The sequence below is a fragment of the Dendrobium catenatum genome, unplaced genomic scaffold (genome assembly GCF_001605985.2).
Source record: "Dendrobium catenatum unplaced genomic scaffold, ASM160598v2 fragScaff_scaffold_456, whole genome shotgun sequence".
In the NCBI taxonomy this organism is placed as follows: Eukaryota; Viridiplantae; Streptophyta; class Magnoliopsida; order Asparagales; family Orchidaceae; genus Dendrobium; species Dendrobium catenatum.
In genome coordinates, this window is record NW_021318918.1 from 37,635 (window position 1) to 63,967 (window position 26,333).

The 26,333-nt window shown below is 33.7% G+C and overlaps 1 protein-coding gene across 1 annotated transcript; it reads right to left on the reverse strand.

Annotated features, from left to right (window-relative positions):
* Positions 1–1,565: 1,565 nt before the first annotated feature.
* On the reverse strand, positions 1,566–4,369 carry LOC110095651 (receptor-like protein 6). The gene has a single exon (XM_020821272.2). It carries the CDS (start codon positions 4,305–4,307, stop codon positions 1,566–1,568), a length of 2,742 nt encoding a protein of 913 aa, XP_020676931.2. The 5' UTR covers positions 4,308–4,369.
* Between the last annotated feature and the right edge of the window lie 21,964 nt (positions 4,370–26,333).

A 26,333-nucleotide genomic window follows, 5' to 3' on the forward strand; every position in this document is an offset into this window, starting at 1 on the left:
CCAGTGGTTGAAGTCCTTGTGGCCAACCAAAGTTATTTTTTTTGGAAGAAAGAGTTAAAAAAACAATATTTTGAATGGAGGAGATGATTTGGAAGACTTATGATTTGTTTTATTGATAATAATCTCGAAAACTCCAGTAATGATTCCATCATATAGTTTGAATCAATCTTTTTTAATGAATTTCAATCCATATTTTTTTAAGATATTTAAGTCAATTAAGACAAATTCACATTTAAATTTAATAAAGAAGGATCATTTATATTGTTTTCTAACCAATTCTTTTTAGGTCTACCTCTACCTTTCTTAACATAAGTCAAATCTAATACCTCAACTTTTCTAACTGGGACAGTGGAAGGCATCCTTCTAATGTGACCAAACCATATAAGGCAACTCTCTCTAATATTTTCTTCTACTGGAGCTACTCCAACCTTTTCACGTATATGCTCATTTCGTATCCTATCTCTAAGTGTAATGCCACTCATCCACCTAAGCATTCTCATCTCTACTATACTTAGTATTATGCTTCTGTTTTGATGACCAACATTCGATATCATAAAAGCATTAATTGCAGGTCTCACCACCATCTTATAGAATTTTCCCTTAAGTTTGATTGGGACTTTCTATCACACAACAAGCCCGATGCATCCCTCCACTTCAACCATCCAACTTGAATTCTGCTAATAATATCCCCATCTATTTCACCATCACTCTGAAAAATAGATCCAAGATATCTAAAGACTACTTTTTGTGATAAGACGAGGAGACTTCAAAGAATTTTTTTCTGTGATAAATGGTAGAAGACTGCTTGAACTATTTTCTTGTCTGATGGAAGACTAGGAGACTTTGAATTTTTTTTTTTTTGGGTGATGGATGGTGGAAGACTAGTTGGAGACTTTGAAAAAACTTTTATTTTTTTATTTTTTTTGTGATGTATGGTAGAAGACTAGTTGGAGACTTTGAAAATTTTTATTTTTTATTTTTAAATTTAGACACCATAATGGAGATTGAAGTCTTGATAATGGACACTATAATGAAAATAGAAGTGGTGATAACCGAGACTTCGACAATAATATTGTTGGAGACTTTAAAAAAACTTTTTTTTTTTTTTTTTTGTGATGTATGGTAGAAGACTAGTTGGAGACTTTGAAAATTTTTATTTTTTATTTTAAATTTAGACACCATAATGGAGATTGAAGTCATGATATTGGACACCATAGTGAAAATAGAAGTGGTGATAACAGAGACTTCGACAATAATTCCATAAAGATTGAAAAAGAGATGCTACAACTTGAAAATTAGATATAAAATTAGAGAGAGAAACATATGAATAAACGGATATATATGAGGACTTCATCAATCAGTATTAATATTGTGTTAGTTGGTTTTCAGATGTTAGTTTTCATATAGGCTTTTCAACCAACATCTTAATATAGTACAGAAAAATAAACGATTACCGACGGTCAAATAACCGCTGGTATTACCGGAGGTTTAACTGGATGTCTTACCGTCGGTATTATACTATTATAGCCTTTATTTTATCATATATTTAATAACATATGTCATAATTATATTTGAATTTTTCTAAAGAATAATGACTCGAGTTGTGTCAAATTGCCGAGCTGATGAGGAATTGGACCTGTTAAAGCATTTCCTGACATGTTTAGCAGGTATAGAGAAACAAGGTTTCCAATCACTGTAGGGATCTCTCCATCAAAATTATTATTTGAGAAATCGATGGATTTGTAGATACTCAGAATCTTTCGCAAATTCATTGAGAGTCCTTTGATCGTGATAGTTATCGAATCTTGATAGATTTTTGTGCTGAACTTAAAATAGTTAAAGCCAATAGCTGATTGCCCCGAATCTTTGTTAATTCTCATCATAGCTTTAAAGTTGCTAAAACATTCTATGCACAAACTACCATTGAAATTATTAGAAGAGATATCTAAGATCTGTAGCTCTTGAAAGAAGAGTATTTTTCCTTGGTTGTTTGATGGAAGGCTGAATGGACCATATAATTTGTTGGAACACAAAATCAAAATAAGAAGTGAGGAAATATTTCCCAACCAATTAGGAAACGTGTCTACCAACTCATTGTTCCCCAAGTCTAAAACTTCAAGTGCATGACAATTGACAAGAGAATGAGGAAGTTGGCCCTCCAAGTAGTTGCTGTTGAAATTTATTGTTTGAAAATTACATTTTTCTCTAATTTCTGGAGGGATGGATCCTTGAAGCTGATTGCTTCCAAGATTCAGAACATGTAGGTCCATTCCATTTCCCATAAGGCATGGTGGAATAGAACCTGTTAAAGCATTGTTGGATAAGTCAAGAACAGAGAGAGAGGTTGCATTGCAGAGTGAATTGGGGATTTCTCCACTGAGATTGTTTCTTGCAAGGGATAGAAACACAGCGAATTTCAAGTAGAAGGAAAGGTTGTTAGGGATGTAAGATGATAATTTGTTATCTGAGTAATCAAGAACAATGGTATTAGGTGAGGGAAGAGGGATTGGTCCTTGCAGTTTGTTTGAGTGGAGATCAAGCACCATTGAAAAAGAAGGGGAAAAATTAAAAGAAGTCTCTTCAACAAAAGTGAATAAGTTGCAAGAGAGGTTCAAGTAGTTGAGGTTTCCATTTCCAACACTCCAAATCCAAATAGGTATATTACCAGTAATACTGTTGTGTGAGAGATCCAGTGCGTTAATCTGATCTTGGAACACCAAGAAAAGTGGTATCTTGGTTAGATTGCATCCTCCCAATTTCAAAGTAGCTATCTTGGGAAATGAAGAAAAGGAAGAGTCGTCATCTTCTTCAAGACAAGACAATCCACTATCAGATAAATCAAGATATGACAAGTTCTTCAGAAATGGGATGGAGTTCAGCTGGAAAAATCCTTTGAAGTTATTATTAGCAAGTGAGAGAAACGTTAGTTCGGACAGCCAAAAAAGTGACATTGGGATCTTTCCTTGGAGCTTATTATTGTTGAGTTCAATATCTTTCAGTAAAGAGGCATTAGAAAACTCAGGAAGTTTGCCAGAGAGCTTGTTTTGGAAAAGCAACAATTTCTGCAATTGAGGTAGATTAAATAGAGTTTTGGGAATTGGTCCAGAAAGTGAGTTATTTGATAGATTAAGTATGATAAGATTTTGAAGACCTCTCCCTCCATAACAAGTAGGTATTGAACATGATTTTTGATTCTCTGTGAGCATTATCTCAACAACAGATGAAGATGACTGAAAAGGAGGAATCAGACCTGTGAAATTATTGGAGGAGAGGTACAAAATCATCAGCTGAGTTAAGTTCCAAATTGAAGATGGTATTTTCCCGTAGAAATGACAGTTTGAAAGATCTAGTATTTTCAAAAACTTGAGATTGCCAATGGTTTCAGGTAAAACCCCAGAAAAATTTGAGTGAGAAAGCACCAAACTTTCTAGAGTGCTGTCCATGGTGAAATCTGGGAGGGATCCAGAAAGCATTGGATTAATGGAGACATCAATAATTGTCAAATTCTTCAGCTGAAATATGTCTTTGTGGAAAAAACCTTCAAGCCCGCAGTAACCTAGCCGAAGCACAGATAACGAAGTAAAATTAACGAAGAAATCAGGCACAATGGTGTTCAAACTGTTCCCTTCAAGGTCAATAACGGACAAAGACCGAAGCTTGGATAAGGAAATTCCAATGCCGCCAGTGAGTAAACAGGCTTCCAAGCTCAGCTCTTGAAGTTCGGGAGTCGATTTAGCCAAAGCTCCACACCATTCCTCTCCACTTGCAGAGATGTTCACACCATCAAGATAGAGCACCTTCAGATTACTAAGCCCTTGGAGAAGCGCTCCGAGATCAGGGTCTCTAAGCTCGAGCAATGAATCTCTATACGAAGACAGATCCAAAGAATCCAAATTGTTGAGACGAGATATGCCAATAGGGACTTGCCCTTGGAATCCCGAGTTTGAAAGATTCAGATGTGTGAGATTCCCAAGTTTTTCCCATCCAAAACTTGGAATTGGATTCCCATAAAACAGGTTGAAGGCAAGATTGAGAACACGTAAAGAGGAGAGATTGAAGAGGCTTGGATAAATACTACCCGATAAATTTTGAGAGTTGAGGTCGAGATGAACGACACTACCCGAACCACCATCACAAAGGATGCCGCTCCATTGACAGCAGTTCGTGTCTGGCTGCCAAGATTCCAGCGTAGGGAAAGAGAAACCTTTCTTTAGTTGGAGAAGTGTTGATCTCTCACTGGGGAGACATCCAGAGACGAAGATGATGAAAGTGAACAGAGAGAGAAGAGTTTGGAAAGTGGGAATCATCGTGGGAAAGGTAAGGAGATGAATCAGTAAGTGATGGCTGCAAGCATGCCACAACCTGCAACTTATAGGAGTTTTCACATTTTTATTTAATTATTACTTTTTAATTAATAATTTTCTTACGGCTACAATAATATATTAAAAGATTGTTTGGACAACTTTTGAGTTTAATTATATTTTCTGTTTTTAGTGTATTTTATTTAAATTTTGACATCAAAGAAAATATTTTTGATCCCTTAAAATTATTTCTATATTTATTAATATTGCAGCCGCGAAGAAGTTCATTAAGGCTTCGTTTGGGATGGCTTTCTTATTGGTTCTTAAAGCCGCTTTCTAGTACAGAAATTTTAATTTTTGTACTAGAAAACGGCTTAAAGAAGCAGTAAGAAAGCCGTCCCAAACGAAGCCTAAGTGTGCAACCAAATTAAATTTCAATATAGCTTTTCACATATAAAGTAATGATCGGGCTTTTCATCAGCAAATTAATGGTCTATTTTAGCGCCCCATAAATTTATATTAACTTTAAAATTATTTTTTAATTTAATTTAGGTAAAAAGGGATTGTGATTTGAGTTAGAAAAAATATATGTTAAGAGAAAAATATTTCCTTTTGGAGCACTGTGACACTATTATACTACTTTCTTTGTAAGTTAGTTAGTGCTTGAGAGCACAACAGTGTAAAGGGTTGGTGCTACAAAGCTAAAGTCTCTATTTGGCTCTAAAATTTTCTTTTGGGAGCGTTGTAGTGTTGGGAATACGACTTTTTTTTATGTTTCGAAACTTCTCTTTTGGAGCACTATAATGCTAGGGATGGTGGTTTTGTAATGTTGTACATAAATATTAAGTTTTATTTCAAAAATTGCATTTCTCTTCATTCCATTTTGTAGGTTGATAGTTGCAAAGATAGAGGGACAAATTCCTAGTGAGAGAAAGTAGGATTCGAAAGTTGTAAAATCAACTTCATCCGGCAAACTAGTTGGATAAATTTTTTGGCTCAGTGTAGGTTATTGTTGCCCTACTTCAATTCAGTTTGGGACACTTTTGTTGGTATTTTGGGTGTTTTATTTGATTTCACTTTATACAAACTTAGTTTAAAGAAGTTTGAGAACTTTCTACTAAATATTTATATGTTATAGAATAGAATGTTCGACAGCGTTAACATGAAAAACATAGATTTCACCAATTAATTTTTTATTGTGTGATATTTTATGTATTTTTTAAAAGCACATTGCTACTAACAAAAAGTGATGTAGAATAATAAATGCCGCAAAAAAATTTAAGGTAATGCTGCTAACATGTACCTATCGTTGACACTTTTTTAATAAGTGTTGATATATAATTGATAAATACATTACGCAATGTAAACATTGGGTTAGTTAATTTGAAACATGACTTACTATTTATGCAATAGTGAATGGTATAAAAGTTGTTTTATATGAGCATATTCAAAATAAAAATAGTTTTTTTTTTCTCTCATAAAAGGTAACTTTGGATGGCATAAAAGAGTTCAACCACAATGAGAACCACATATAAGGTTTCATTTGGGATAACTTTCATACTGTTTTTAAAAGTGCTTCCTAATACAAAAAATTATTGAACAAGAAAATTTTATACTAAAATATTTATTTAGAAATAGTAAGAAAGCTATACTAAATGAAGCCAACATCTTTCAATTGACCGAAGAGATGACTCAAATAAACCCTAAAAGTCTCTTCTTTTATTAGACCACTGTGGTGTATTGCTTTGTTAGGGTTTTTCTGCACTAGCCTCTCTCCTCCACGACACCCTCCTTCGGTGATTGATTAGGCTTCAGGTAAGTCCCCTTTTCTTCCCCACAATGGTTTTCTGTGGTGTTTTGGTTTTATTTTTGCTCGGTTTTTCCTCATTCGACTGACTTTTTCATTAAATGGCAGTTAACAATTTGAATGATCCTGGTTTATTGAATAGAAAGACCTCTACTCGTTCTATTATATATTTTCTATCTGGTGTTTCTCCATCATCAAATTTTCCTACCTCAAAATCACCTCTCACCGTGGGTTACTGTCACCTTGAAATTTGGAAGATGAAATTCTTGCGTTTGCTGCACCCTTTGAGTTCAATTTGGTTGACAAATTCTAAGGTCGTAGACCCTCTCTTGATGCAATCAAGAAATTTTTCTTTAAGATCAAGCTTATTGGTGATTTCTCGGTTACTATCTTTAACCCGAAGCATGTGTTGATTAAGCTTATTAATAACCTGGATTATTGTAGAATGTTTGCTCATCATTTTTACTTTGTGAACAATTATTTTAAGAAATTATTTAAATGAACTCCAATTTTTGATATTGAAGTTGAGTCTCCCATTATTCTGATTTGGGTTTCGTTTCCTAAAATTAGGCCTCACCTCTTCTCTCCCTGAATCGTTCATGGTCTTGGTTCCTTGTTTGGTTGGCCTATAAAAAATGATAATGCTACTTCTTCTAGCTCTTGGCCCTCTGTCCCTCGTGTTCTAGTTGAGTTATATGTCACCAAAATTTTTCTTGATAGAGTGTGGGTTATTCCCGAAAACTTGGGTTACATTCAATATGTGATTATAAAGGATTTTTCTTCTTCTTATACTCATTGAAAATCTTTGGGGCATTCAAAATTGGAATGTCACATTTTACACCCCCATCTTGATAATTCTCGCACTGTTAACTCTCTTTCTATTAATGTGTGTGAAAAGCTCTCTAATGGTATGAAAAATAAAGCACAAGATAGTGATTTAGCATTGCACGATAATGTGGATGTTGGTGTTGTGGGGCATTTCAAAAATGGGTTGTTGCCTCGTCCCTTTTTGCTGGTGATTGGGGGCATTCGTCTCAGCCCGTCCCATTGGTTTCTAATGTCCTTGTGATTCTTCCTTTTTTTTTCCTATTTTGGAGAATATGAAAATTATTAATCCTAATATATTTTGAATAGATTTACTTGATCATGTTGTCAATATCTCTAGTAGTCAATATGCTTTATGGATTTGGATTATTTCATTAGAGAGGATTATGAGCGTAGTAATATTGAGGTTGTTAAAAAATTGCCTCAATTGCATGGTTGTGATTATCAACGTGTTGCTTCACCTACTATTGATAAGAAGGATCCAAAGAATATTGTTCCATATTTGTCTCATGGTAAAGTGGATATAGTGAACATGGGGTTTTGTGATGTTAACACAGTGGCGTTGAATGATTCCTCTAGCGGATTGCTTGTTATTCTAACGAACCATCATTAGCTTCTTTCGAACCTGCTTTGTCGCCTAATATTATGGTTTAGAAGGGGAATGTTTCATTTATTGATGGTTTGATTTCTCTTATTTCTAATGAGGCGTTGAAAGCTCAATTGGCATTAAAAATGAAGGATACTTATGTTGATCAATCTGATTGGCTAGATGAGAATTTTTCCTCGCCTTGTGGGGGTGATGGGGAAGCCTTGGATGGGCCAGAGGATAAGTATTATGCAATGTATAATTTGAATATGAGTCGCATCGTTGAGAATGCTTTTTATCATGGTGGTGGAAAACATCATAGATATAAATCTAAAAGGAAGTAATTCTTTTTATTTATGTTCCTATTGTCTGTTGTTGGCACCTTCTTACTTGGTTTGTATGTTTTGCTTGGTGTAGTTGTGGGGCTTTGTGTGTTTGTTTGTCCTTGGTTGTGTCTGTTGGGTTTTGCTTGATCGGTTGGGGATGTTTTGGGTTGGAGGTAGGGCTATGGGGTTTGGTTGGTGTCAAGTTGGAGTTTGGTTTTTGCTGTGTTATTTGGGTTTAGCAATGGCTAGGGTGTTTGGGTTGGGGGTCAGATGGTGTGCTGGTCCTTATTTTTGTTGGTTGGCTTATTTCTCAATTCCTGTGTCTTGACTTTTTATGTTGTTGTCTTCTCCTTTGGGGTTTGTTGTTTCTATTTTGTTTTGGGTGTTGATGCTATGTTGCTTTTTTGTTATGTTCCTTTTTATTTTGTTTAGTTTTGGTTTCTTGTTTTCTTTTGAGCCTCTTAAGTTCATTTACATTTATGGATGCTTGTGTTGCTGAGCGTGGCTAGAGGAGGGAACTGCTGCTGAGAAAGCTTATGCTCCTCAGAGGACTTGTAACTCTTTAATTATGAAATGTGTAGGCCCCTTTGTGGATTTTTATCAAAAAAAAAAAAGACCAATGTGTCATGTTGGCCATCTCCTCTAAATTCAAACATCTACTCAGTCTTCTGCATGGAGCCATTTCATATCAACTGCCTCATCTTTCTCCACATGTTACTTCTCACATTGTCTCTTTTTCTTGAGTTTTCTTTGTTAACTACAACATCCTTAGACAATGTCACTGGGTACACTCCTCCAGCTCAACCAAGGATTTACCTTTGGTGAACTCGATACATGGCCGACAAGAACATACAATTGCATCTGGGAATGTGAGACATGCGAATAATCAAGATAGGTTATAGGCCTAAACCAAAGCGATCGGTCCATCACTAGCACAAGATCTCATAACCTCTTCAATCTCACATCTTTGTGCACCCTCAATTTTTTCTATAACATAGTATCCATTCCACATTTTAGTTGGGAGAAACTTTCAAATCTTTCAAACCTCAATCTTTCCTTCATCATATTTATTGAGATGCTTCCCATTGATATCTCTTACTTAGCGAAATCAACTTCCCTTGACCTCACCTTTTTTAATTCTCAATCTAAGAATCTCCCTAACAATATTAAACCAACATTTATATGAAACAAGTGCAGTATGAGGGATCTTTTTCTTGACTACGGAGTCTCTTGGCATATGGGGATGAATGGTGCGGTGCACTAGTCAATTCCACCTCCTCAATTCAACATGAAGATTTTGGGAAGCTTATCAAATTTTTTTGTGGTATCCCAAGTCTTCTTAAACCAACACAAATATGCTCGTAATACCTTGGTTTCGGCTCAAATGCATTTTACAAAGCTTCTGTCATGCCAGGCTCTCTTAAACCTTCAATAGAAGCAAAATCCAATGGCAAATTTCATAATCCCACTCCTTATAGACATCTAGTAAGCTGGTTGCCATGTTAATGTATGGTGTGGTTGTATCACCTCTAACCTTCTTTGAACAATGCCTTAATGATCTGGAACGCTACGATTTTTCTAACGCTAATTTTATAGCATTGAAATATCATAAAACATTAATCATGATCATACACGAATCTCAAGGAAAAATTAAGTTGGAAACTTCCAAAATTAAATTTGGGATCATCTGAACTCTAATTTCAACAAACTTATATTTGATCTGAGCATCTTGAAAAGATGAACCCAACGACACCAAATTCGATCCATCTTGAGCCCAAATAGTTCCAAATCAAAGACTAGAAGCGCATTTAGAAAGTTCAAACTATAAATTGGATGACCAAACAATTTCCAAACTTGACTTGCTTATAGTCGAATCAAGTGGCTCGACAAGACGAATCCAATGAGCCTAATATCACTAAATTCTGATGTCATTAAGAACTTAAATACTCAATAAATGGTCCATGATCAATGAAGTCGATATCGGCCATCCATACAAAGCACCTTCAACATGTCCTTCCTCTTTTCCCTATTTACTAGTCATGCCACTCCTAAAAAAATTATAAATAGACCCTTCATTCTTCACTGAGCGGAACCCATGCAATAAAGAGAGATAAATAATAATTCTTTTTCCACCAAATTCTTCCTCCTCAACAACCACCCGGACGCTGACCATCACCCAACCATCATATATTACCGGACTTCTGCCCGGCAACAAACTAACATCCGATTTTTGCCCGAGCATCGAACGCCATTAGACTTCAGTTCGAACCCTGTTTGTCGCAAGATTTCAACCTGACAAGTTGACTATTTTAATCTTATCATCCTCAGTCTCAAGGATGAACCAATCATTTGTAATCTATTTCAAATAATAGTTGAATCATTTCAACTGGGTGTGGTCCCATGATTTTTCTCTTCAAGGTTTTTCACGTAAAAATTTTGTTATTTTTATTCTTTCTATGTTTGTAAGCTAGATACTTGTGCAATGCTAAGACATAAAATTTAATACTTTATCGCTATGAATATTCTAACCCGCAACAAATATGATGAATGAAAACCCCCTACACCAACTTTGCACCTCATTGGATGATCTTCCTAGCCACTAAGGGATGCACTTATGATTGCAACAAGATATCTGGATATATTTTTTTAACATTGTGAGTCCTATCTTTTAATAGAATTTAAATTTATATTGTGCTCTTTTCTTTGAGTACTGCTATTTTTTTGTTACAGCACATTGTAGCCTTGTCTTCACTCGTTTTTGAGTTTTAATTTTTAATTTTGGTTCTAATATAACTATGTTTTATAGTCAATGAAATTGGATTCTGCTTCTATTTTTTTTTCAAAAAAATAAATATCAAGATAAATTCTCATATCTCACAGGATCTAATTATTTGAATAAAAAAATTATAATCAACTGCAGGACTTAATAAATGTATAACATTAATAAGATTGGATGAGATGGATATAATAATGCCATAATTAATTAGATATACTAAGCAATTTTATATGAGTTTTGCGATGAAATGATCTCAATCCATTTAACCTAAATAAAATTAGCACCATAAAGTATAATTAAAATAGAGCACTCATGAACAACTGTTACATGAAACTCACCAAATGGTCGCCATTTTTCGATATCGACATTGAATCCCATGTTTATCTGATCTGAATTTCCTTCAACAATCTTCGTCCTCATTTGTTTTCTCCTCGAATTCTTCATGATTTGGGTTCTTTATTCGGTAAGCAACTGATGACCGACAATGCAACCTCCGTTGGGTCGAGACCCTCTGTTGCTCGTGTGCTGGTTGAGCTTGATGTCACCAAACATCTTCCCAACCGCGTCAAGCTTGGTTCTGATAAATTTGGTTACATTTAACATGTGGAAATAGAGAGTTTTTCTTCTTTCTGTGATCATTGTAATTCATTGGGGCATTTGAGAATAGATTGTCAAAAATTGAACCCTCTTTTAACCAGTAATCCTCCTTACACAATGGCTGATAAACTCTCTAATAATATGGGTGATGTGGCTGGTTCTGAACTTCCTCTCTTATCGGTTACTAAGGAGGGGAATAATGTGATTATACCTATTAATGGTATTGATTTGGTTTCTGACCCTCTTGCTGTTAGCATTAATACTTCTAATGTGGTACTTGTGGTTAACACTGATGTTTTTCCTTATGGTTTAAACAAGGAGGATGGGGGTAACTGCTTCAATGCTAAGGATGTGCCTTTAAATTTGGATGGTTTTCTCCAGAACTGTGCTAATGACCCTATGACTTGTATTAATGGTGAGATTGAACCACTGTTGATTTTGTTTTGGGGTGGCAGGTGGTTCCTATTACTATTGAAGATGTTTGTGCACCCTTGCTTCAAACTCCTATTGTTGATCAACTTGGTGTGGAATCTCATACAAACATGGGGCTTTGTGAAGTTAATATGATGAACCTGAATGATAATTTAATTAATGATATTGATCCTAATCTCCCTTCCCTGGGTTATGATGTGAATGATGACGTGCCTCTCACTAACGAGAATCTCATACAAACATGGGGCTTTGTGAAGTTAATATGGTGAACCTGAATGATAATTTAATTAATGATATTGATCCTAATCTCCCTTCCCTGGGTTATGATGTGAATGATGACGTGCCTCTCATTAACGTCCCCATCTCCATTGTTTCAAATGATGTGTTGTTAGCTCAATTGGGAAAGGAAAAAAAGGATTGAATTAGCGAAATTGGTTAGCTGATTGTGATTCATCGGCCAATAGGACTACAACCAAACTCGTGTAGAACAGCACAAAAGCATACATCTGAATAGCAAATGTTGTTATCCAGTTCATATTTCAACAAGTCTAACTCCGAGTTCAAATAAAAACTAGTAATTAGATTCCCTTTGTAGCCAAAAAAATAAAACATTACATTTAACGTGAACAATGCAAATAAATGAATGTTTAAGGATCAGGTTGGGGATTAATTATTCTGTGCGGATGCAGAACGTCGCCTCGAGACTAACCAAAATGCGTCATGTCACTCTTATGCTCGGTACCGCAGCTCTCTACTGCTCAGTAACAAAAGTACCATGCACGGCTCCATACCACTAACATGGCACATTCTGGCTAGTATTCGAATGACATTTTGCGTCCGGTCTCCGTGCAGAATAATTTCTCCAGGTTGGGGGCATTTGTGAAGCTATTATGAGAAAAGTAGGATAGGAACTTTCTTTTAGCTATCTGATTATAAAAAAGTTATTTTTTGGCCGCAACAAGTTTTGAAAGTATCGAAAAAGTTATAATCAAATAGAATTGTGAAAGTAAAATATATGAGAAAGCTGCCCCTAAGGAACCCTAAATCTAAGCACGAGAGTTCTTACATCTAAATATAAAGGCTAGATTTTCACTATACCGCCCAAAGAGTCTAGTGAATTGGGAGACTCTTAAGCAAGTTGTTTGCTAGCATTTGAGTGAAACACAGTCATTATTTCATCCATTGGAAAGCAACTATGCTTGGAGCAGAAATCCATTCCTTCAGACTGCGAAGATCCAAATCTTTCCTCATGTCGGCTTTCAGCAAAATCACTATATTTAAGGCAATAATCACTGCAGATTAAGGTTGTAAAAATGTTGACAAGCATAGAAGGAGAAAATCCAAAAAGAAATAATTTTTCAACCTGTCAGGTGCTTATTTTTCTTGGGTGTGTTGTCTCGGTTTTTGACTGTTGGGAGTGATCTTGTCGGAGTTTTGCCTATTGCTTTGTGTGATTTTTTGGTTTCTGTAGGTTAGTTGGGGGAGTTTGGCCTTTTGGCTTGCTAGATCTATGGTTAGGGGTTGGCTTTTTGACATGCTGGATCGGTTTGCATTCTGCTCCTGGCCGTTTGGTTTGTGGTTTTTGTTTGTTTAACCTCTTGTTTATCTTATCCGTCTTTTGAAGTTTTCGTTGCAGGTTGCTCGTTCTTGGACTTCTCCCTTCATTAGACTAGGTTGTTTCCAAATGCTCTTCGTCAATGGATTTCACTGCTTTCTTTTTTAAATTTGTTTGTTTATTAATGTAATAGGTCAGAACAATCGCTCTCAGGTTTTATTTCAAAGAATGTATTTTTAGTGAGCTTTTGTTCTATTAAGGACTTGTAATATATTTTTATATTAATGTGTAGGTTGTTTGGATTTCACTGCTTTCTTTTTTAAATTTGTTTGTTTATTGTAATAGGTCAGAACAATCGCTCTCAGGTTTTATTTCAAATAATGTATTTTAGTGAGCTTTTATTCTATTAAGGGCTTGTAATTCATTTTTATATTAATGTGTATGCCCTTTTGCGAATATTATTTAAATAATAATAATAATAATAATAATTAAAATAGAGTATTTGCTTATTTTTATATGATTCTAGCTAATATCATAAAATATATGAATAATCAATCACTGTTCCGCTCATGATCAAAATAACTTCAAAGATTTTAGGCTCTATCAAACGTCACCGTGGCCTGTAGGAAATTTCAATATTTGATTTCAGTGTAATCTCATATATATAAATGCTATTGCTGTACTGCCGAACTGCAAAAGCAAGGCTCCAGATAATTACATGGCTACAGATTTTGATGATCTGTTACAAGAAATCCTCTCCAAGCTTACAGAATCGAACGCTCGATAGTAGCAGGAGGCTGATGCTCAAAGCGCTGCATGGTATTCATTCATAACGATCTCCTTACGGTTTCCAAAGGATTTGGATTATTTCCAAATCTTATTATTATTGTTTTAGATTTATTTCAAAATCATAATAAAACTTTATTTGTAATGTTTTAATGATTTTTTTAATGCAATTAATTAGGAAACTGATTATTTTTTAATGATGTGATTTGATTTGGAAATATTGATTAGGAAGTTTTTTTCTTTCATTGTTTCCCCTCAAATCTATAAATTGAATGGTTTGGGGGTTATTGCAGAGGTGAGTGGTTAAAGTTATATGACCTTAGAGAGATCCACTGCTCACTAAGCTAACGAGTCGAAGATTACTATCTAATTAGGATAATAAAAAATAAAAAAAGAAGGTCAAAAGACACCATTCCAGCAGAATGCTAATGTACGGAAAACATGAAGAATCTCATATAATATTGCCTTTAATAATAGTACATGCTGAAAGGCACAAAATAGTTTTTGACATAACCTTCATTAGCCAAACACAATGCACATGCATTAAAAATCCTTTTATATGAGAGATTCTAAAACAGAGATTACTTAGTAAGTCCATCATCTTCAGAAAAATATAAAAAGTTTTTAGTGTTAAGGAACTTTTGGCATTAAACAAAGAAAGTAATCTTTTAGATTTCTTTTCAATCCAAATTTTCTGAATGTTGTAGTCATAGCGCATACTTAAACTTTTAAACAAAGCACACAACTCCACACCTACATCATCACAGTTAATGAAATTGGTAGTAAAACCACTCACCATCTTACCATTGTGATCCTGAATCAAATCACAACAACCATTACCAGCTCCATGAATGTTAAGTTTAAGTTCATTAATAGGAGGCTTAGACTACTTGATAATCAATGGAGGAGAAACCACATTAGGATTATCATAATGAATATTAAAGAAAGTACATCAATCTTTCCTATCTCTAAAATACTTTAAAATTAATAAACTGGTCTAAAAGAGTTGTTGAATTTTGAATGATAAGAAGCTTTAAACCCTTTGATGACACATTTTAATACCATTATGCTTGCTATTATTCCTTTTAAACCAAAGCAGCCAGAAAAATAATATAGGAATGACATTGAAAATATGCCTTTTAACTTTAAGAGAAATCACCATATAAAAAAAGTAGAAATAGAAAGATATTAAAACCACTTTTAATTTTGCAAACCTTTCTCTAAAGCAAACCAAACTTTTGCAACAACAGGCCCAATAAAAAAATATGGCTAATAGTCTCAACATGATAACAACATCGCATTTAGAAAATAAACATACTTCTTTTTTATTTTTGTAACATACTATTAATAAGAATATAACCTTTTAAAATTATCTAAGCTAACATAGAACAACATAGAGGAGTAGGAAAATTCCAAATCTTACCAAAAGTAGGGATAACATCTTTTTTGTTTCTAATTAAATGCCACACTTTATTAAGACTAAAGTTGCCATCCTCAACTTATACATAATTTGATCATTACAGTTATTTTTTATGGGAATATCTCACACAATGTCCACCAAGCTCCGAGAAATAAACTCAAGAAGATGAATTTTAGACCAACCATCAATGATGATGAACCAAGAAGCATTCAATGAGGAAGTAAAATGAGCGTTGAAGTGAGAGTCCATAGAACAATCACCAGACCAATCATCCTATCAAAAGAAAGAGGAACCATTATGTATTCCCCATTGATTGATTTATTTACCAGACCATTTAATGTTGCACCATCTTTTCCACTATAGAGATGGACCCTACTTAAAAGAATAAGAGGTTGGATGGTTGCTTTTACAATATTTTTTATTCATAAATTTTGCCTAAAGATAATCATTTTTCTTAAATTTCTACCATTACTTAAAGGAGAAACATTTAACCAAATCATAAATGGACATACAAACCAGCATCCCCCCTATAAATAAGGACCAGTAAAGGCATCCCAATTGGACTAGTGTATCTTTTTAGAATTATTAGTGGAACACCCAAAAAAATTATTCAAAGCTTTCTCCAATCTATCACACATATCTAAAGTAGGATTAGTGGTTTGAAAGAGATATATGGGCATAGAACACAATACTCTCTTAATAAGAATAAGTCTAACCACCATGGAAAGAAATTTAGATTTCCAGGTAGGATAAACGTCTAGATAAATAGCTAGCTATCAAAATGTAAAGACAATGGGATAAAGGATCACCTTGCTTAATACCATAAGCACCTTCATGAGCACCTTTAAAAATGCCATGCGACTTGCTTTTAATTATAATAAAGAACCAACAATTCAATAATTATATTATGGAGATTAATAGAATTAACATCTAAACCAAATTTTTTCATAATATTAAACAAAAAATCTAATGAATATTATCATAAGCCTTAATTGAAAATATCAAGTTTGATGATTATATTATGACCATGGACTTTTTTTGTCAATTTCATCATGAAGCAATTCCTAAGTAAGCAAAATATTATTAGCAATGTTTCTACCATTATTAAAGCCCATTTGATTTAAAGAAATGATTTTAAAGAGAAAATTAGACAACCTTGCAGCCAAAATTTTCAATAAAAGTTTATTAGAGGAAGTGCAAATGCTAATAGGTCTATAATTATTCCAATATTCATAGTTAATCTTTTTAGGCATCAACAAAAAAAAGTAGTAGTGAAATAATTAGGTATATAAAAACCATTAAAAAGATGTAATAGCTTTACACAAATCCTCCTTGATAACATTACAACAGTTTTGAAAGAAAATAGCAGTGAAACCTTTAAGACCAGCCAACGAATCCTTATTCATGCTCATCAAAGAGTTGAGAATCTCAAGCTCAACTAGATTTATAAGAAATCTACTTTCACAATAAATAAATTAATATCACTTTTCCTAAAAAGTCATATTTTACTAGAACAATTGGCAAAGAAAAAGAATCAAACATCAATTGTATTTGGCAAGTGTTGATTTTAGAAGAATCAACCATGGGTTTTAAAAGAGCTAAAAAGGATATATTATGAATTCTACATACATTGCAGATACACATACGAGTTTCAGGATTACCAACACCTCTAATATTCCAAACCATATAACTATTCATTAAGAACATTTTTTGAAAGAAGTGTTAGATCTTGTGATTCTAGCATCAATATAAGAAGCAAGAAATTTCTTTTTTCTATTTTTCTTTTCTTTTTCTTAGAAGTTGCTCAAAAATTGTCACCTAAATTAGCAATATTAACTAAACTTGGGGATATAAATTCACCTTCATATGAATAAAAGAGTAGAAAAACATTAAATTTATTAGTATTAGTTTAAAATTATTATATGAAATATATTTTCGATTCTCTTATTTATCCCATACATTGCAAGATACAAATACTTAATAAAAGTTTTAAAAAGAGTTATTATTATTATTATTATAAAATAACAAAAGATCCTGATAAAATTTTCATCAAGATGGGTTTAAAAGTTTAAGACATGTCAATTTTATCATATATTTTATAAAATATTGAATATAGTTATTATGTACAAATATCTTAATATTTTATTATTTTTTCATATATTTTAAAGCATCTATATATTTGAATTTTTCTAAATAATTATATTATACATTTTTTTTCATAATGTTAGGATATGTGAGAAAATTCATTTTTCTATTACTACTATTAATATAAAAGTTTCTTATTAATAAAGCATCTAAACATATAATTTTATTGAGGAATCACCTAAGATTAATTGTAGTATTACCATTAAAATTTTAATTATATTATTTGTAATAGCTCAAACTCTTAACTATGTAGATATTATCCGCTTTGGTTTAAGAGCCTCACAGTTTTGTCTCTTGTTTGTGTAACTTCCGAGTAGGTCACCTAGCACAAAATTGCTTAACTGCAGAGTTTCTTAATAAAATTTCAATCATTACACCAAAAGGTGCTTCAATGTTTTAGAGTTTAGCTATTACAAATGGTATCAGAGCAGTTGTTGAAAAAATTAGATTGTAACGAGATATACATTTATAAAAAAACATAATATATTCATTGAGTCTGTGATTCAAATATTGATTTAATACTAATATAAAATAATTGAATAGCATGTGTACACTCCTATATAATTTTATAATATTGATTTGATTTTGGCAGTCTTTATTGATGTTCTGATTCGATGCTTTATCTAATTTTTATACTGATGGGTATTACGGATATAATGATTACTTTATAGATTTTACACTTGTACTTGTTTACTGATTTCTTGGCTTCTGTATCATAGTATTTTATCGTTTATAAATTATACTACTACTATATATGAATTTTACTATTTCTATACTGATTAAATGATCATAAGAATGCAACTGCTATGATTTGATTCGTGGCATGCATATTGCTCCTGTATCATGCTTTGAATTCAGTTGTAGGTTTTAGTGACCTACTGAACTTTTTAGCTCATTATATATGATTAAATTATTATGATAATAATGTGTGTGTAAAAGAAATGTAAGAATTTTAGCTATACGGTATTTTTCATTATCATATCAGTGTTAGAAAACTGTTAGCTCAGTAAATAGAGATGACACTCTTTGATCGTCAATATAGTAATCATTTCCTTATAACTCCTAATCAGTGTATCATGTGAATCAGTATAAAATAATACTAAATTACAGTATTTAAAGAAAAGCATGTTGGCTTACCATTATGTGCAAGAAAACCAGTCTCTAATCAATGGGTCTATAAGTCTTTACTTGTCTTTTACACACACATTATTATTATAATACTTTGCACACATTACTATAACATTGCTATAATATTTAAAAAGTTATATGGTAAACGTTTTACCAATATAAGATTATTCTCATTTTTTTATAACAAAAATACAAATTTGATAAAAAAAATATAAAAAATACAAAATCCTTGAAATCAAAAATACGATAAATGTTCCTTACATCGAGATGAGCAAATTTCCCAAATGGGTTGATTGACAAAAATTGCTCCACGACCTCCAAATCATAGGTTCTATTTAGGTTATGCCACTCTAATAAATATATAAAAAGACCTCGCATTCTCTTGAAAAGAGACCCCTAAGCCTAAGCATGAGAGAAAGAGAGGGATCGGAGATCACTCTTGCCACCTAACTCCAACTTGACCACCGCTCGGAATTCCGCCGGACCACCACTTGGCGCCAAAGTTCTGTCGGACTACAACTTGAGGCCCGGAGTTCCACCGGACCACCGCCTGACACCCAGAGTTTCGTCGAACCACCACTTGAGGCCCGCAGTACCGATGGAGCACCACCTGATGCCAGAGTTCCGCCGGACCACTTAACGCCGGAGTTCAGCTTGACCACCCCTTGAGGCCCTGAGTTCCGCCAGACCACCACTTGAGTCTCGGAGTTCCGGTGGAGCACCACTTGATGTCAGAGTTCCGCCATACCACCACTTGAGGCTCCGGAGTTTCATCGGACCTCCACCTGACGCTGGAGTTCCGATGGACCACCACTTGATGTATGGAGTTACGTTGGACCCCCACTTGATGCCGGAGTTTCGCTGACCACCTCGTGATGCCATGCTTCTTTTGAACCATTGCCAAACTACAAACAGACGCCCAAACTTTCAAGTGACTTCGGACTTCCGCTGGACCACCAAGTGATGCCAGACTTTCATCTAACCCAGACTTCAATCATATGGTTGACACTTGTAATCTGATCGCCCTCGAGGGCGAGTCAACCTACTGTAATCTATCAAACACTGGTGGAATCATTTCATCTAGGCAAGACCCCGTGGTTTTTCCCTTTCCAAGATTTTTCATGTAAAAGTCTTGTGTTCTCTATGCGTGAACTATATATCAGTACAATGCTAAGACACAATATTTTTACTCTATCACTGTGTATATTCTAGCCCGCAACAGTAGTCACTCGAGCTGAAGCTGTGTTGAACTCTCTAACTGATGGCATTTGCCAAGAGCATTGCAATTAAATTAAAAAAAAATTAAAAATAAAAAAGAAGAAAATGAGTGTGGTAGTAGCTTGAGAAAAACAACATAGTGAATGTGCAAGCACTCCATGCTGAAGCAAGGGTGAAGGTCTTATTTGTACTGTAGTTGGATTATTATTATTATTTCTGAAAAATCTTTTTGCATTTTATATTATAGTTTAAGTTGTTATGTACATGCAAGTAGAAAATATTTATTATAAAATCATGAAATTATGAATTAAATATTATAGACTATTCTATATTTAAATTTAAGATAAAATAACTTAAAGAAAAATTAAAATTCCAACTAAAAATGATTGTCGGCAGCTTAAAAACTGTGTGGAAATCCCAATATACTTTTTAGGAAAGAAAATAAAAAGTATTTTTTATTTTGAGTGGAGGAGAGGATGTCGAAGACTTCCGATTTGTTTTCCACAAAATGATCTCAAAAAATTCTTCAGTAATGATTCCATTATATTCGTGGAAGAAGACGTGCATTAAATTCTGAAAGAGAGTGCAAAGATTTCAAATGCTTTGGGGATCAATAAAAGAACTGAAAATAGATTTAGAATTTAGTAAAGGTCGAGAATTTATAGTAACTCCTTACTAATTTTCTAGTTTAAGTTATAGTAAGAGAATTTACATAAATAATGTGATTATCACTGCAAATAAATCGATAGTTTAAATTATGCTTAAGGTTTGATTCTTTTCATGCTTATTGATTTAAAGAAATAAGTCTTATGGTGCATACTAATAAACAATTACTTAGAGTCTATTTGTGAATGTATAGAACATGATTTTTGACTTAACAAACTAATAAGCTCGTCTACGAATTTATCTAGCGAGTGTTTTAGAGCTATCTAACGATCCAATTCATGTGTAACTAAGCTCAAAAAATGATTCTTTACACTTTAAATAAATAAATTTAGGAAATATGAAAAAATTTCCTATTCATGAACAAATTCATTCAATTGAAAAAGTATAACATAAAAAATGATATTAAAATTTTGTGAAATATGAATCATTTATAGTAATAAAACTAAAAGAATATGTGAAAATATGCAAAATAATGATTTAAATCGATCTTCTTAATGAGCTTTATATCGAGCTTCTTATCCAGTTTATTCACGAGCTTTAATTGATATTATGAGCTGAACATATATCTATTTATTGGTTGAGCATTTTAAGAATTATTTAAAATTGTTTAATTACTTAAAAAATGATCATAAACGAACCACCCCGTAGTCACCGAGCCACATACAAATTATTGAATACTTGGTTCATTTGAAGCCCTGAGAGAGATGAGAGGTGATAATTAAAAACTATATTAATTAGAAATTAATCTATTAAATTATGGAGGTAGGAAATGTGTTTTTGTCTATATAAATAATTACTAATAGATATTCTCATGTAAAAAAGAAAGAGTGAATCAACTTATTCCGTATCATATCAACGTCTCTCTGCTCTGGGCGTCTTTTGGCGATTTTCGTGCGCTAGGGTTCCTGGTTGTGGCTTCTTCCGGGGAGCTTATCCACTGTTTTCGGTGGATTTTTTTCGGTGGTTCTTCTCTTTTAGCCTTCGATCTACTTTTTTGGGTGGTTTTTAGTTCTTTTGTTGGGTTTTTTTTTTTTTGCTTGTTTTTTGTTTGGGGGATGACTACCGTCATCATCTACCCCATCTCCTACTTTGGCTCCTAATGGTATCACTCGTTCGTTTAAGGATGTACTTTCGGGTTCATCCTCTGTTGCGTCTCAATTGAAATTTGTTAAAACATCGTTTAAAGGTTCCCCTGCTCTTATGTTTGATGACTCTGTTGTTTCTTTGCTTGCGGCGCCTTTTGCTCTTACTTTGGTTGGTAAATTTGCTCTTTGTCGCCCTAAAAAAAATTATTAGGAAGTTTTTTGTGAATCTGAAGCTTTCGGGATCTTTCCACATTGGCTTGCTGGATCCGAGGCATGTGGCCATTCAACTGAGTAATGAATTAGATTACAACAGGATTTTTGCGAGGCGGTCTTGCTATATCCAGGCATGCCAAATGCGTCTTCTTAAGTGGACGCCTAATTTTGATGTTCGGGAAGAATCTCTGATAGCTCCTGTTTGGGTATCCTTCCCTAATTTAAGACTTCATTTTTTTAACTCACAAGTTCTTTTTGGTATGGCTTCTCTTCTTGGTAGGCCTTTGCAAACGGATCAGGCTACAACCTCTGTTTCACATCCGTTCGTTACTCGGGGGTTGGTTAACATTTCCAAAAAAACATCCTACAGAAATTTGGTTAGGTTTTGAATTGAATGGTTACTTTCAGAAAATTGATTTTGAAAATTTACCCATTTTTTTAATCAATGTAGAATGTATGGGCATAATATGTCCGAGTGTTTTAAGCTTCACCCGTATTTGAAAAAGAAGAAAATTAAGCTTAACGAGAATGCTGCCCCTATCGTTTCCGTGAATCCTAGAATTGATATTGTTGTCGAGCAAAATGTGTGCAATGAAGCTATTATTATCAATTCTAATTGTGCCTAGGAACTTTCTTCTATTCCTGTTGTTGAATAGGTGAATCCGATTGTTTCTAAAGGGGGTCCGGAACCTTCTGTCCTATCTATGGAGCATTTACCGAAAACTTTATTGAAACATGGGGGAATTTTGCAATATGATGCTTTCACTAAATTACCTGTTATTCTTAATCCTGCTATTTCTAAGGATAATTTAGTTGATAATACTAAAACTGTTACTAATGAATATATTATGCCTAGATCTGATTCTTTGAAGGAGCAAGAAAATGAATTTATGATGGATAATAATGAACCTATAAATTTGGAGGTGGTGTTTCCTTTTGAAAAGCTGCAGGAGCGGCAACCTAAGACTTTGGCTTCCTTCTCTAGGGAAGAGCCCGTATTTGAGCATGCTAATCTATCTCTTGGCAAGGGGAAATCTGGTATGATAAATGAAAATAATTTCTATTCGAATAATTTTTATCTTAGTGATGATTATAATAATACGGATGATGTTCAAATGATGGCTAAGTGCTTTGATAGAGATGACAACGATTTAAGTTTTTTTAAACGTCGTGGGAAAAAATGTAGAAAACCAAAGAACGTTATTATTCGATCACCTAGACATACACATTCAAATACTTCCCCTAAAAAAAAAAATCTTTGTTTGTTATGTTTAACGCTATTATTTGGAATATCAGGGGGGTAGGTTGCCCTTCCTCTAGAGTTAAAGTTAAAAATTTATGTCGTATTCATAATATTGTTGTTCTTGTCTTATCGGAGCCTCTTATTTCTATGGATAAGTTATTTTCTATTGCTAACTTTCTAGGTTACAAACATGCCATTGCTAATGTTGCTAATAAAATTTGAGTTTTTTTGGAAAGATTTTATTCACATTGAGGTGCTCGGGGATTTTACTCAAGTTATTCATTGTAATATTGTGAGTTCTACTTTTCAATGCTTTGCATCCTTTGTGTATACCACTTCCTCTCGGTATACTAGAAAGATCTTATGGAATCAAATTTCTCAGTTTCATATTAATTGCAACATTCCTTGGATTGTTGGAGGGGATTTTAATACTATTGCTAACCCTTCTGAACGGGTTGGGGGTTCTCTTCTGATTAATCAGTCCATGGATGATTTCAATGGTATGATTATGGATTGTAATTTAATTGACATTGATTTTACTGGTAATAATTTTACTTGGAATCGTGGGCATTTATGGCAAAGACTTGATAGAGTTTTATTCAATAATGTTTGGCTTAATACTTTTGAGTCTACTCATGTGGAACATTTGAGTAGGGCTCTTTCGGATCATGCTCCTCTTTTGATTAACATTGACTTTAAACATTTTCATTCTCCTTCTCATTTTAGATTTCAAAATATGTGGTTGCTTTATGATTCATTTTTGGAAGTGGTTAGTATTAATTGGCAAGCTCCTCTTATGCCTGATAACACTATTTGTGGTATGAATAGGATGTGGTTGAAACTTAAAAGACTTAAGCAAGTCTTAAATTGGTGGAATCATCATATTTTTAAGAATATTTTTTCTATCATTCTTAGTGAAAATGATAGGGTGAAGTTTTTGGAAAAAGAGGTTATTCTTTGTTCTTCTAATTCGAATGTTGTTATGCTTCAGGAGGCTAAGTATGAGCTTTTTAATTTGCATTTACAAGAGGAAACTTTTTGTGAACAAAAAGCTTCTTTTAAGCATTTAGTAGAAGGGGACAACAATACGAAATACTTTCATTCTTTAGTTAAGAAGAAGCAGGCTAAGAATATTATATCCAAGATTAGCCGGTAGGATGGTTCTCTTACTGAAAATTATGATGAGATAGCTTCTCTGGCTGTTGACCATTTTAAAAACCATCTCAATAAAGTTTTTACTCCTTATGCTATTATTAATCCTCACATTATTCCTAATCTTATTTTGAATGAGGAGAATGATGCTATAACGTTTCTTCCCTCTTTGGAAGAGGTGAAGGAGGTTGTGTTTAAGATGAATGGTGATTATGTGGCGGGGCCGGATGATTTCACTACCAAGTTCTTTCATAAGTGTTGGCCTATTATTTCTGAGGATATTTTTGGGGCCGTTATTGATTTCTTTAATGGTGGGGCTTTTCCTAAATTTTTTACAGCTACTACTATTGTTATGATTCCCAAAAATAATTTGGTTAGCTCTTGGAATGATTTTCGTCCTATTAGTTTGTGCTCTTTCTCTTATAAACTCATTTCTAAATTGTTGATGAATCGATTATCTTCTCTTTTGCCTAGAATTATTTCTCCTTTTCAAATGGGGTTTGTTAAAGGTCGTGCTATTATGGATAACATTTTTTTGGTTCAAGAATTTTGTCAGGATTTGGATGCTAAAGTTAGAGGTGGTAATATGATTCTTAAGTTGGACATTGCCAAAGCTTATGATAATATCAATTGGGATTTCATTAATAACATGTTAAGCTTATTTGGTTTTAATCTCAATTTTATCAATCTTATTAAAAATTGCATTGAAAGCCCTTATTTCTCTATTATGGTGAACGGTAAGAGTCATGGTTTCTTTAAGTCTTCTCATGGTCTTAGGCAAGGGGACCTTTATCCCCTGCTCTTTTTATTATTGCTGCAAATTACCTATCTAGAGGTCTTGAGGATCTTTTTGTTAAATGCCCTACTCTTTATTATCGCACTCTTGGTAGTTTTAAAATTTCTCATTTATGTTTTGCTGATGATTTCATTGTGTTCTCTGATGCGTCTTAGAGAAATATTAACAAGCTTGTGAACCATTTTAATCAATTTGAACTCATTAGCGGTTTGTCTTTGAACAAGCATAAGTGTTTCTTAAGAAAGTTTCTCCTGCTCGTGTTTTGGCTATTAAGAATAGGACTGGCTTTAGCTTTGGTAATTTACCTTTTAAGTATTTGGGTGTTCCTCTTTATAAAGGGAGAAAAAAATCCTTCTTGTTTGATGATTTAGTTTATGTGATTCTGACTAGACTTTCCTCTTGGGAGACTAATTTTTTAAGTTTTGGAGGTTGTCTTACTCTTATTAAAAGTATTCTTTATTATATCCCTGTCTATACTTTTCAAACTTTATTCCCTACTATGTCGGTGTGTAAGAGGATTGATAAAATCATTAATAAGTTTTTTTGAAAAGGCACTGGTAGTAATGCTAAAATTCATTGGGCCTCTTGGTCTAAATGTTGTGGCCCTTTGAAAGAAGCGGGTTTGGATTGTAAAACTTTGTTGGATCTGGCTACTGCCTTTTCTTTTAAACTTTGGCATAAATTTGGGGGCAATGATTCTCTTTGGGCTAATTTTATGGTTGCTAAGTATTGTGGTGAGACTTATCCTACCTTGCGTGTCTTTAATAATGGTAACTCAATGGTTCGGAAATCGCTTTGTTCTGTTAAATGGCAGGTGGAACCTTTTGTGGTTTGGGGTCTGGGCAAAGGCAGTATTTATTTTTGGCAGGACCGGTGGTTGGATGGTTTTTTTGTGGATTCCTTTCTTAATTCTTGCTCTATGGAGACTGTTAAGGTGAATCATTTTTTTTATTAACAATATTTGGGATATTGATAAACTTTCTAGGGTCATCCCTGATGTGTTGGTCCAACGTATTTTACAAATTCCTCTAAACTGTATTACTAATGATGTTCAGCTATCTTCCCTCTCTAATGATGGCTCTTTTAGAATTTTAGATGTCTGGCACTCCTTTAGGCCTAAGCATGACTCTTCTAAAAGCGTTTACTGGATCCGGCCTCCCAAGGATTTTTTGAAATTGAATGTGGATTGTTCTATGAGAGATTTTATGTATAATTGTGCAGGTGTGCTTAGGGATCATCAAGGTGAGTATTTTTTTGTTTTGTGGGTCCTTTTAAT